The sequence below is a fragment of the Oryzias melastigma genome, linkage group LG12 (genome assembly GCF_002922805.2).
Source record: "Oryzias melastigma strain HK-1 linkage group LG12, ASM292280v2, whole genome shotgun sequence".
NCBI lineage: Eukaryota > Metazoa > Chordata > Actinopteri > Beloniformes > Adrianichthyidae > Oryzias > Oryzias melastigma.
Window position 1 is genome coordinate 20,784,926 of NC_050523.1, and position 13,065 is coordinate 20,797,990.

The 13,065-nt window shown below is 37.0% G+C and overlaps 1 protein-coding gene across 1 annotated transcript in view; it reads right to left on the reverse strand.

The window, feature by feature from the left end:
• Positions 1 to 2,369: 2,369 nt before the first annotated feature.
• The window catches only part of lrrtm4l1 (leucine rich repeat transmembrane neuronal 4 like 1), a 125,564-nt gene continuing 114,868 nt past the window's right edge, over positions 2,370 to 13,065 (reverse strand). The window contains exon 3 of the mRNA XM_024298858.2: positions 2,370 to 4,748. Within this exon, the coding sequence (XP_024154626.1) occupies positions 4,683 to 4,748 (66 nt within the window). The 3' untranslated portion in view covers positions 2,370 to 4,682. The remainder of the gene's footprint in view (positions 4,749 to 13,065) is intronic.

A 13,065-nucleotide genomic window follows, 5' to 3' on the forward strand; every position in this document is an offset into this window, starting at 1 on the left:
TAAAAAAAAAAAAAAAAAACTTTTGTTTTGTCCTTTAATTTTTTTTATGCATAAAGTTTTTAAAAAAATTGATTGTATGCATGTTCTATATTAATTTAAGCACCATATAAACATTTTCATCTTTGTTATGTCAGATAAAAATGATGTCCAAACTAAGTTTTTGTTTAGGGGATCCAGCGAACAGCTTAATGGATCTTACATCAGAGTGATTTCCATACATCTTTCTGAGGCCTTTCTGTGCATGAAATGTAGACTGCAAACTGTTTGGACTCGGGTCAACAGGGAGTAGAAGTCACATGAATTATGCATGATGGCTCCTCTCAGGCATACAGCTCTGCCTGCTGTCACTGCTCATGCAGACAGAGTTGAGGCAATCAGTAAGAACTGTGGTGGATAAAGCAGATGAGGGGGCAGAAAAACATACTATGGACTAAAGTGCTCACAGTTGACACAATGACCGACATAGGAACAGGCAGGTGCTGTTGCATTGTGAAAATTCCATCTGCTGCACTAAACACACATATAAATATATGTATGTATACAGCTTCACACAATATGCATAACATCTGTATCACAAATGAGCAGATTACATGTTCATTTTGTGGCTGTTTATATACAGAAAAATAACTGAAATATTTCTCTTTCCTCACAATAGATCTTACAGAATTAAAAAAAAAATCCCATTCTGAAGGTTTTGCCTAAAATATGCAGGCCTAAATTAAACCACATTAATGTTAAAACTTAAAAGAAGGTAAAGAGATTATTGTTACATTCCTTCGTATTTGGGAAAAGTATTATAGGTATCAAAAAACAATTACACTTATTTTCTTGGTATTTTGGGGGTTTTCTGTTTTTTTTTAATAGAAATTTGAACACTCTACAAGATGTTTTCCTTATTTCTCACCACCTAGTCGATAAGTGAATATATATCATAATTTGTGGTGGATATTAGTTCACTTTGATTCATCCAATTCATTGATCTATAATCAATATGGGACGTCTTTATCCAAAACTTTTACCAGTGTAACTCAAAATAGAAGTTTTCCAAATTTCTTGTATTTCTTCACTTTAATCAAGTGTAAATTTAAATGTGTGTACAAACAAACAAGTAAACAAGAAGTAAAATCCATTCACATTTTAGTTCGATAAAATCAGCCAACTGCTGTTTTACCACATCAAAATAATACAAAAGAAACATTATTAGTAGGGCTGGGATGGTAAAATTGATCAATCAATTTTAATTGATCTGAGCTTAATAGATCAAGTCTGCTAGCTTGATAATAACGTTTAATGGAATTTCCCAAAGGACAGCTAATGCTAACACTTGAAAGTAAAAATACATTCCTGACTAAATTAACATCTTTATAAACTCACAGGCACGAATTTTCCAAACTCTTTTAAGGAAATATTTTTGTAAAGAAAAAATTTTAGTCTAAAGCACCATTTTCTGCATATTCTTCTTGAAAAAAAATATACTGATATAGCGCGAACTCCACCGAGTGGGCAAACTGAAACACTTTCAAGGAGAAGCAAAACAATGTTTACAATGTTAATGATCTGAACATTTTTGTTAGAACTTCTCCTTTAAAGAATCCATTTAACACTGTATGATATTAACACTCATTATTTCACTTATACATTTTAAAGTATGTAAACTATATCAGATCAATATATATCTCAAATTAATAATATAATAGTATTAATGTATTAATATATATCTATATATATTAATATACATTAATATATGTATCTCAAAATATATACTAGATTATTAATGCATTTCAAAACAAATGTGTCTAAATGTGTAAACCCTGTTAAATCAAAACTGAATTTAATTGAATTGAGAGGATCAAAAGAATAACCGATTAAAACAAACCGAATCAATTATTATTGATACCAAGCCATAATTGTTAAAACATTCACATATTCTAATTTGGTTACAAGTTTTGAAAAGATTCAAAGTGTTCCCACACATTGGACTTTAATGATGCATCACATAAGTGTTGTCAGCTGTGATGGTCGTTTTTATGTTATAAATAAGTAAACCTATAGTGTCTCTATCCAAATGGTATTTTCCCATATTGGTATTAATCAATTTATTTAATTTTGTTTCGATTTTATAATAGTAAATGGATTGATTTGATTACCAACTTGCCTCAGAAAGTTCAATTAAATTGGATTTTTGAATGTAAATCGATTAATCAATTAAGTTGATTAATCGTTACACCCTCACACCCATTGCGTTTGATCAGTTCGTGTGGCAAATCTTTTTCACTAAAATAGAATCACTTGAAACTAAAGAGATGTGGTCTATATATCCCTTTGTTTCAAAGAAACATTTTCAACCCCAACAAAGAGAATGTCAAAGGTTTTTTTTTTTTTTTGGTTAGTTCAATAAGCCAAAAGTTCTTTTCAAGCAGAGCTGCGTAAGATGTCCTGCCCTGGAAGGTAAAACGCTGAGTTTTTGTGGAAAATGTCTTTCATGGGCAGCTGGATATAAAACAGCAACCACCTGTGTGGCCGGATAGAAAGAGCACACAAATCTCCTTCAGGTCACAGTGAACCGACCCGTTAAGAACAAGTGGTCATGGAGCATGGAGACCAGGCAGAGGAAATGTCATTACGATGAGAAAAACCCCAAACAGAGAGGGGGACACCAAACAGAGAGGAAGATAACCGATGGGGAAGGGACATAGGTGAGGAGCAGTGCATGGAAAAACAACACAGTGATGGCCGTGCTGATTGACCATCTGGACCCCGGAGCTGACAGCTTGACGTGTTCTGAGAACAGCTGACACGCAGGGTATCGACTAAGCATGGCCCCCCTCTTGGTATGTGCAACACACCACGCAGGAAGCATAATTAGAAGACTGGTGATTCCTGCAGTGAGTGTCAACATGAACAGAACGGCTGAACAGAGATCAATGTTCTGCTCTCTAAATTAATGAGGCTAATGATGATGTGACAGCCCTGTCATGGCGGGTCTGGAGGGAATCCGACAGATTTTTGCCAGACGTGGGATCGGGGGCACCGGAGAGCGCACGCACAAAGTCACAACACGGACACATGATTAATGAATACTTTATTTGACCAATTAATATTGCTCACTGTCTGAGTCGTCATTTTTATTAAAAAACATACTGTTTCAAGTGAACAAAGAGTACAGCTGCTTATTAAATAGGCCTACCAAGAAATCCATGAGGGAAAAGCAAGAATTTACAATAAAAAAAGTAGCATTTTCTCGTGTAGAAAGATTGGTTTTTAAATGTTCAAACAAACAAGCCACAACCCAGAAGGTCTCCGATGGATTCACAAACTAACACAAGCACACGCAGAGCCACACAACATTTGCAGTCTTCGCTGGGGAGGTGGGGGCAGGAACAGGCTTGGTTTTTGGAGGGTAGAAAAGTGAAGCATGTCGTCGATAAATGGTGTAACCCTTGTGCTATCCTAGGCATGTTTTCATTAAAAGTCGGGTCATCAAAAGACAAAGACTGAACTTTTCTTAAAGTATTTTTTATCTTCACCTTGGTCATGGGAGGGATCACACATCAATGCAAGGGACATAAGATAGCACAAGGGTTAAAGTAGTGCTCAGAGTAAGCATTCAGACAAGACTTTCCCGCCATTGCAAGATCACAAGGACGGACACACTTTACACAGAAAGAAGCTGTTCTGGCAAAGAGCACTGTCACATGGAGAAGTCCAGGCTCCCTCTGGTCCGTCATGGTCAAATTAATCCTGGATTCTTAAGGGATGATGTTTGGATGAGCCAAAAGCCAAGAAGATCTACTAGGCTCTTTGGTATTTGGTGCTGAACTTACAGAAACACTTTTCAGAAAGAACAACATTAATAACACGGAAAGTAAAACATAAGAAACGCTTTGCACCTTGGCTTGAGTTCCCGCCCTGTCTTCATTTAGGTCTCAACCCCATCAAGATTCAGAAACACTTCAAAATATTCTACAAGAAAAACAAAGTGACACCTAAAAACTTCACAAAATTCATTGGTCGGGCATGAAGGGGTTTGAAGGAGGGGGTTAGTTTGCCTGAAACGATATTCCATTGGACTTGTGTCGTTCCTCTGCTGCAGTGATGAGCCACATCCTTCATAAAACCAGCATTGAGAGGTTACAGAATGATGCTTTATAGGAACCAAAAATATGCAAACCATCGTCATATTATACACTGGAGAGCAGGCAGGGATGCATGTCCTTGGCAGTTCCATAAACGATTCAGTGCTTTTACACTTTTCTACAATGCCTTGTTGTTCCCAAGGATGAATTTTCTTTTCAAGTCTTAGAAAATGTTCCTGCGATATTTTGTAATCGGCTTTTTAATTCATATAAGTCCTTTTTCCAAGGCATTGTTGGTCTTTAGTCAACAAGACTGCATTGTGTAAAAATTGTCACTGCCAGAAGTTGCATTGTAACAAAGCATGATGGGATGTTGGAAAGCAGAGGAGCAGAAAAAAAAAAAAAAAAAATAGCATTAGAAAATCTCAAGAAAAAGAGAAATGATCATCATCCTGCATTGGTTCATTGTTGTCTTTGCTTCCATGGAGCGCAATTCGGATGTGTCTATGAATTTGAATTGTGTGGTCCTGCTGGGCGTTCTGCTTACGCCCCTTTTCCTTTTTCAATGTGGTCCATGCACAATCCGAAACGCTTCGTCTTTGAGAGTTAGTGGATAGTGTGCACATCTCCCAGCCAAGCACCAGGTAAGGGGCGTGGACACGTGTATTCATTCTGCAAGACAGAAAAAAGAAAACAAAGAGAATGATGTTAATGCTATTTAGCAGCTGAAGAGCACAAGTTACAGAGGTGGTGGTTACAGTGAGAAGTTAATCACAGAGCTGAGTGATTTTACAAGAGTTCAATGTGGCTGTGTGACAGTGCAAGGAAAGCAAATTAGGGGAAGCAATTAGGCACATGATCAAATCCCATGTGGTTTTTCAGGGAGCATTACTTTGACATCATAGAAAACAAGAGAACGCATCTCTGTTGAAGATACTTTTTTTGTGAAAATAGCAATGAAAAGGCAGAGCCTTATTTATACAGCACCTTTGATACACACAGGCTGTATAAAGGGTTTTACAGAGACACAAAAAGCTTTGACAGCATTAAACCAACAAAAGAGAAAAAGTATTAAGTTTAGACTCAAATATAGACAGGTGGGGAACGCCTGAGCTCATTACAAAGCTGCTTTTATCCATGTGGAGCATAAATCAACTTTATCTTGTTCAGCTGGGATTCAATGTCCTGCCAGTTGAATGTTACCTGCAGATCTCACATCTCTGCTGACCTCAGGTAGACCTGATACATATTTGGATCACACACCTCTGGGTTAAAGTAGCAGATTAATTCTTAAATGGCATCATGACGTGATCAGATCTTCTGGTTCAGGTTAAAACTTTAGTAGGCTTCAGAATAAGCAGCAGTTCAAATTTGTTATTTCTTTTGAATTCTAAAATGCTCTGGTTTAAGGATTGGGTTGGTTTTGAACCGGTTAGTTATCTAAAATAATTTTGTAAATATATATAGTTGAAATCATAAGTGGATTTAACACATCGACAGCCTTCACCTCTCCCACTCATGTGATCCTCAGAGGAATGCTCATTTGTCCAGTATAGTATCAAAAAAGCAAAATAAACAAGCTCAGACATGTCCACACGCAGACTTTTCTCTGTTTTAGCTTTCTAATACTTTTGCAATAGTGATTGCTGTTGATTTGATTTGATTTGTTTGTTCTCTAATGTGTTTGGATTAAAGTTCTATTGCTGACAAAAATATACATGTATCTTTGCATGTTTATGAATAAAATATCTATGAGTCAAAATTGACTGAACATAGAGAAAGTTACTAGAGTCAATTATTTTAAAGAGAAAGAAATAAAGCAAATTCATTTCAGAGATGTGTTCTAAAGCTCTCAATAGAATTCAAGTAACACAATAACCTTTGCTTTAATTATTTGATTCTCTTGAGGTTGCTTTAACTGTTTTTATTTAAACCTAGAGGCATACTTGTTTTTTTACAGGCTGGAGACCCACAGAAAACATAATAAAAGCAACATTTCCATAGATAAGGAAGCCTATCAAGATAACTAAGAGTTTTAAGTATCGTTTTAAGTGTATTTTAAAACTGATTTAAGACACAGGTCAAAATTGATCCATTAATACTGTGGATGGTAGCAGAAATCTAACACAGGAGGAAGATTAAAGACAAGACAAACTAAGACAAACTAATTTACTAGTAATGCTTAACCCTTTAACATCTGAGCTGTCCCCCGCGAGATCTAAATAACACACTCAATGACATACCGTAAATGTTTTATTTTTTATGCTATCAACGTAATTCAGCTGATTCTGACATGGAGAAACGTTGCTTTTAATGTCGGCTTTGGGCGCAAAACCGCTTTTCTCTTGAAAAGTATCAGCTGATTTACATTGATTCAATTCTGTAAAATGTTGCCCACAAGTTCAAGGCTGCTTTTCTCCACTGGAATCATGTTAATTGCATAAACGGTTGTAGAGTTACAGTAGCCAAAAGAATGTAAATGCTAGCGGTAATGCTAAAGCTAATGATGGCAAACAAATAGAACATTATTGTCTTTGTTTTCCTTGTCTGAGCTACAATCTGGTTCAAAACTGTATGACTGCACAGGCCCAATGTCCCTGTTTTCATGTCATGTTAACATTAGTTTGGGTTAGGGTCTGTAAGCTAGCGGGACAGAGTGTAAGCAAAAGAATGCTGGAATATCAACGTTAAGTTAATTCCTCGCCAACAGTCCCACCCACAACCCAGATTTCTAATGAACTCCTGATAATCTGCAGAAATATGTCTATGTCTTAAAAAAGCCAACACAGACTTTTTGATTTTTGCTAAAAACTGCATAATTATAATGTATAGACTACTGGGAACAGTTTTACAATAGATAAAAAAATGTAGTTGGAGACATCAATACTGTTTTTGAGCACTTTAACATTTTAAAACACACCTTTTTTTCATTGCCAGAGCAATATTTAAAAGTGTGAGTGTTTTAGCAAATTTCAAGAAGTAATATGGTCTTTAAAGGGCAGGACAACTCATTTTAAAAAATCTTATTAAGGCAAATAGTTTTTTGGCAGATTTTTTTCACTTAAAACAAGCAAAATGCATTTTGTGCTCTATATTTTTTTAACCAGTTTTGAAAAAGACATTTTTTTCCAGTGAAGGAAATTGCAGGAACTTGATCGCTCTTGGCATTAGCAGAAAGAGGACAGTGGAATATGGAGAAAGAGAAAGATGAATGTCATTAGCAGAACTGTGATGTGAAACATTATTCCTGTCCTTCTATTCTTGATGTGACCCAAAGGGAGTCTGTATTAAGAAGCAGGGGTCCGGGAATTGAACCCTGAGGCACTTTGATAAGATGATTACAGGCACATGATGACTCTATCAGATTTATGATCGCCAATGGAAACAACATAATCCTCAAGATAAGATCCATCCCAACTGGGGACTGAATCTGATAATCCCACACACACTTTACTAATATGTCAAAGACTTCATGGTTAAAAAGGCTTCAGTTCAAGCTTGATGTTTTGTCTAAAGTTGGTCATTAAGTAGAAGTGCTATCTGAGTTTGGGGGTGTTGTTTAGAGCCTCTGAAAAGTGTTTGTCAGATAAAAGTGTCAACTATCATGACAAAAGTTATCACTTTGATCATTTTCTGTTTTTGCAATTACTATTTATTGGTACAGATATGCGACTAAAGCCGGTTTTCTATTATACAATTTGACTTTGCATGCTGCCAGATGCCACAACACACATCGATTGGTCTTGACTTTACCAAAGAATCCAGTCTGGTTTTTAATGTGTGCCATCACAGCAATGGAGCAAATTGAAACAACGGCGGTCCTTTCAATAAGGCGGTGAAACCAAACGAATAATATAAACATGGGCCGTGCTGCTAAGGTCTCGGTTTGTTTAAAAATCCATTAAAGAAAAAGACAAGGCTCCAGGCAGTTCAATTTTGGGGGGAAAATATCCCGATTTGTTGTTCTCCAGATTATAAAGAGCAGACACATTTGTGATGTCTTTCTATAGCCTATCAGTGTCCTGGAGTCTGGTAATCCATCCCTAGTCAGCACAGTTGGAACCACACCCTTAAGGAAAGAATGGCACAGCATGTAACAACACAAGATGTAAACACGATGAAACCAGTGTCAAGCAAGACCGCGTAGGACTCTTTAGAGCTGATAAGCAGCTTAAACGAACACCAAAAAACCCACTCCCACTGTTATCTACAATAATGTGACTGGTTCATAAGATAAATGCTAAATTGTGGACACTGTCGAACACTGGTGCCAACCTACAACCACCAGAACCAATGAAGGAATTAGTGTCTTGTCAAAGGACACTTCAATAAATGGGTCCATGGGGCAGGAACCAAACCTACTTTCACGTTTACATTTCAGATTTTAATAATCAGGTTTACATTTACATATTTTCCTTTTTTGTGTTTAATATAAACTAAAAAAGCAATCAATATCACTTTGATCAATGCTTGGGCAGATTTTTAATTTTTTTTATAAATCAATTAAAATTAATTCAAGGCAACATTGGATCAAGGTGTGTAGCCTCACTCCTACATTTATGCATTGCCACTGTAGAGTAGAACTGACCTGACAAGCTTTTCTATCACACAGCAGATTTGATTCACCCCACAGAGCAAATAAGTAGAGATGGCAGGTGAATAGCACGAGACCTTTAAATGTCACGGCTTTCCCACAGCTGACACAGAGCTTGTTTAAATGTTGTTGCAAATTAGAGCAAAAGTTTGACATTATCCTGTCACTGAAGAGCAACAAGCATTGATACCCTTACTAAAAGAGACAGGTGCACTTTTGTCCCATAAAACATTGATTTTTTTTTTTTTTTCTAGTTTTTTCCTAACCTTTAACTATTTACGACGGCTAAAGGTGAAATAAAATTGGCACAGGTGTTCACAGTTTGTGACATTTCGAATCTGTTTTAAAGTGGTGTTGGATTGACTGTGGCTTTAGTCCTACTCGTTTTTGGTATGCAATTCAGAGATGCCTGCTCTAAGCAGAAATTAGATTTAAATTTTATCGTACCATGGTCCGGGTGAATACTCGATTCTGATTGGCTGTGGATTAGAAAGTGTTATACCATGGTCCGGGTAAATACTCTATTCTGATTGGCTGCTATGTGTGGATTAAAAACTGTTATACCATGGTCCTGGAGAATTCTTGATTCTGATTGGCTGTGGGGTGTGCATTAGAAAGTGATATACCACAGTGATATACCACACCTAAGAAAGCAGTTCCGGTCACATAGTCCAAATGTTGTGTATCACTGCGCAGGCTTTAGCTTCATCAAGCGGTAAGAGGGGAACTTTCTCTCAGAACTAATGCTGTATTTACTTACCATGACAATCAGCATATAAATCACTTTTATTTTCCGCTAAAGCTGAGGTAATTGCTCAGTCGTTACCATGACAATGCGCCTCACCATGTATCAAATAGTTCACTCTTTGTAAAAAAAAAAAAAAAAACAAGAATAAAGTACTAAAAACTGATTGAAAATGTTTTTTTTTTTTTTGTAAGTGACCATGGAATAAGCAGGATAATTCTCTTTGAAGAGTGCATTATCAGAAATTAACGAAACGTGCAAGCCTGAACCATCTGTGAGCATTATCCCTTTTTTATATCATGTTCTGGATGAATACTCAATTTTAATTGGCTGAAAAAGTGATGATCCACAGTGATAATGCATACCTAAAAAATAAGTTCCGGTCACGCCATTGTGCTGGCCTAAATGCCAATTGGTAACAGGAACGACAGAAACTTGAAAAATAGGTGAAAATTTGTTTCAAAGTTTATCACAACAGCAAAATAGTAGAAAAGACGTAAGTGATTTTATAGTTTCCTTTAACCTGTTTGGTGAATTTGATGACTGATGAAGCAGAAGAGAAAGGGAGAAAATAAGAGAAGAAGGAAATAAGACATAATGAGGAGTCACCAAAGGAATTTATACTTATTTTCATTAAACAAGTCTTCACTGATTTCATTATCTTTTCATCAGGAAAATATGAGTTATGAGAATGTTTCTTCACAAAGTCCCAACCTCTAAAGACACAGAGGCAACAATGATTAGCAGCCAAGCTAGGGTTGCACCGGTGCTATCAGAAACTGAGACCAAAAGCTGACTTGAACAGAGCTAAATTACCTTATCGGGTGATGAGTAAAATAGCCATATCTACATGCTAATCTCTATCATTTCACTGTAGCATCAAAATATTAAGATGTTAAGCATACTGCACTACGCCACTTAAAGATGCATATATGTCATCTTACATAGGCTTACAATATTTTATAGACATCTCTCCACTTATCCTACTAAATTCTTTATATGGTGGCGAATTATCCCAGCATGCAACCAAACGCAGTGATGCTGCTGCAGTCAGAACCTCATTCCAGTCACATCTCTTCCATTTGTATTCAAGAGATGCTCTTCCTATATCTTCCTGAGTAGGGGCAGGAGTGCTTTGTTGTTTGACGGTGGTCACAGGACAACCTGCCCGGTTGTCACGGGGACGGATTTGTCTTCCTTATTATTTCTCAACAAATAGGCAGTTTACATTTTGTTGCATAAGGCTGGTCGACGTTTCATATTGTCTGTTGCTTCTCATTGTGTCATTCTATCGACATTTTACCCAAATAATTCCTGTCATCCACATTGCAGGTCTCGCTGCCACGCTTCATCACATAAGACATTTGTCTTTTGGGAATGCTGACAGGAATTTTCCAGAACATGAACACTGAACAGACCGATAATGCTGACTTGATATTTTTATGCATCTGCTTTTGTCAGGGCTTTGATATGTCGCTACATCCAACTTTGTTACTGTGTTCCAGGTACATTGATGGCAATATGGTCATGTTTAGTGTTATATAGCCACAATATATATTAGGAAAAAAATGAGTAAGAGTCTAAATTTGTACTTATTAAACTTATTAAACTTGTACTATTTTTAGACTGCAAGAATAGTTTCTATCTAGTACATCCAGTTTTGAACTTTTTCTGTTAGGAATATTTATTTTTTGAATTTTTTGACTCCTATTTTTAGTTACTTCAAAGAAATCAATCCGTTGACTAAAACGTTTGTAAGAGCCAAAGGCAAACCATAGGCTAGTAGACGTTTGTTTGAAGTAATGCTGAAAAAAAAACACCCTCCGCTGGCAAGGAAGGACTTCAAATTTGAAACTGTAATAGAATGTTTTTCATTAGACAGAAATAATATTTTTTCATCTGAATTCTACTAAAAACATTTCCTGGATTTTTAAGTGAACAAGAATTGACCTTCCAAATGCTTTTCTGCATCCGACTGCATACAACTACAGTTCACCTTACACAACTGATATAAACCATTTAGAATCAGAAGCTGCGTTTGCAGCAGGTTTTGAACACACTGATAACTGATCCACACAGGGGACCATCTTAAGTTTGTTGTTTGAGAGAATATGAAAGAGAAGTTTATGTCCCTCTGGTCACTTCGTAAATATTCCTCACTCTGGGGTCACACCACACGCAGAAGCGCTGCAAAGCGGATTCTGCTTCTATTTGGCGTCCTTGTTAACATATGGTGTAGTTTATACCAGGTGTGAAGCGCCGCAGCCAGATTGAACCGTAGCCAGCTTGTGCCACGTCTATTTTTTTGGGCAAGCTGTGAGCAATCAGCGTCAAACCTAGCAGGAATTTACACCTATGCACACAAGAAAAAAATGTTAATTTTCAAAATATCACCAATTTTTCCCAATAAAATACTGTGATTGACAAAAACGATCAAATTCTTGAATCTAAAGTGGGCAAGGGTTATCTTTTGGCCTGCCAAGTTGTGGCTGCAGAAGCCATGGAGTTTTTAGTTAAAACCCCCTATTCGTTTCTCATTGACTCTCTATGATGTTCCAAAACTGTAATATACTTTTGGCCTCTGGGTGGTGCTGTTTTCTTTGCTTACGCTATGGGTGAAACAACTCCCAGGTGAGTCAGCGGTCAGCCCTGGTCTTTTTTTGTGTTCGAAATTCCCAAGGGCCACCACAGTCACTTCCGATGTTGTTCGTGGCCTTTTTTTAGCTAGCCAAGATGGAGCAACAACGCCAGTGAGAGGCGGATAAAGTCCAAAGACCAGCTCCACGCCTCTCATTAGGATCCCAGTTTGCTGTTTTCACTGGAAGAAAGTTTGTTTTAGCTTGCTCTGGTTTTTTAATCAAAAATGGCCAGTGAGGCCTTGTTGTTAAAGGTTTCATAGACAAATGTTACTTACTTTTTGTTCTTACTGATGTGTGTTACGTAGATGAACATAGAATCAAAATAGATACATTAAATCGTGTTCTTTATATCATCCTTTTATTTCATGACATGCAAAAAATTATTTTATTTTGCCCCCAGACCGAGATCCCATTTAGATTTTGGCCCCTTGAACAAAAAACTTTGGGCACCCCTGATCTAAACAGACTGTAGAGATGAAAATAAACACACAAACAATGCATGACACACAAAAAACAAACACACACACTCAGACACACAGATCAATGTAGTGGGTTGACTGCAGAGCGGGGGTGTGGTTTTGGGTGTCTAAAAATGCAATCAATGAGAGAGAGGCAGAGAGCAGTCGGAGACAAGTCAAGATGGACGATGTCAAATTAATTGTAGAAGCTCTAAATAACTACAGCTGAGCAGAAGCGCCTGTCAACCGTCGCAATAAAAAATAAATAAATACACGTCTGTGTGAACTGGAGGTGAAGCGGTTTTCGCGCACACTCCCCATCCAGTGTGAAACCATTGGTGTGGTCCAGTGTACTGATGGAAACTAATTCTCTGTATAACCCAAATTTTTGTATTTAATCCTTTAGCAATATATGGTTAATCTTAAAATGTCTTTTTCTTAATTTTGCTGAGCTCAACCTTCTCCTGAATGAAAGACCAGGGCACAAAAAAGCTTTGTTGCTGTGCCACTTAACACAAATGTCTTTGTTTACTCACTATATTGCGGTCACGGT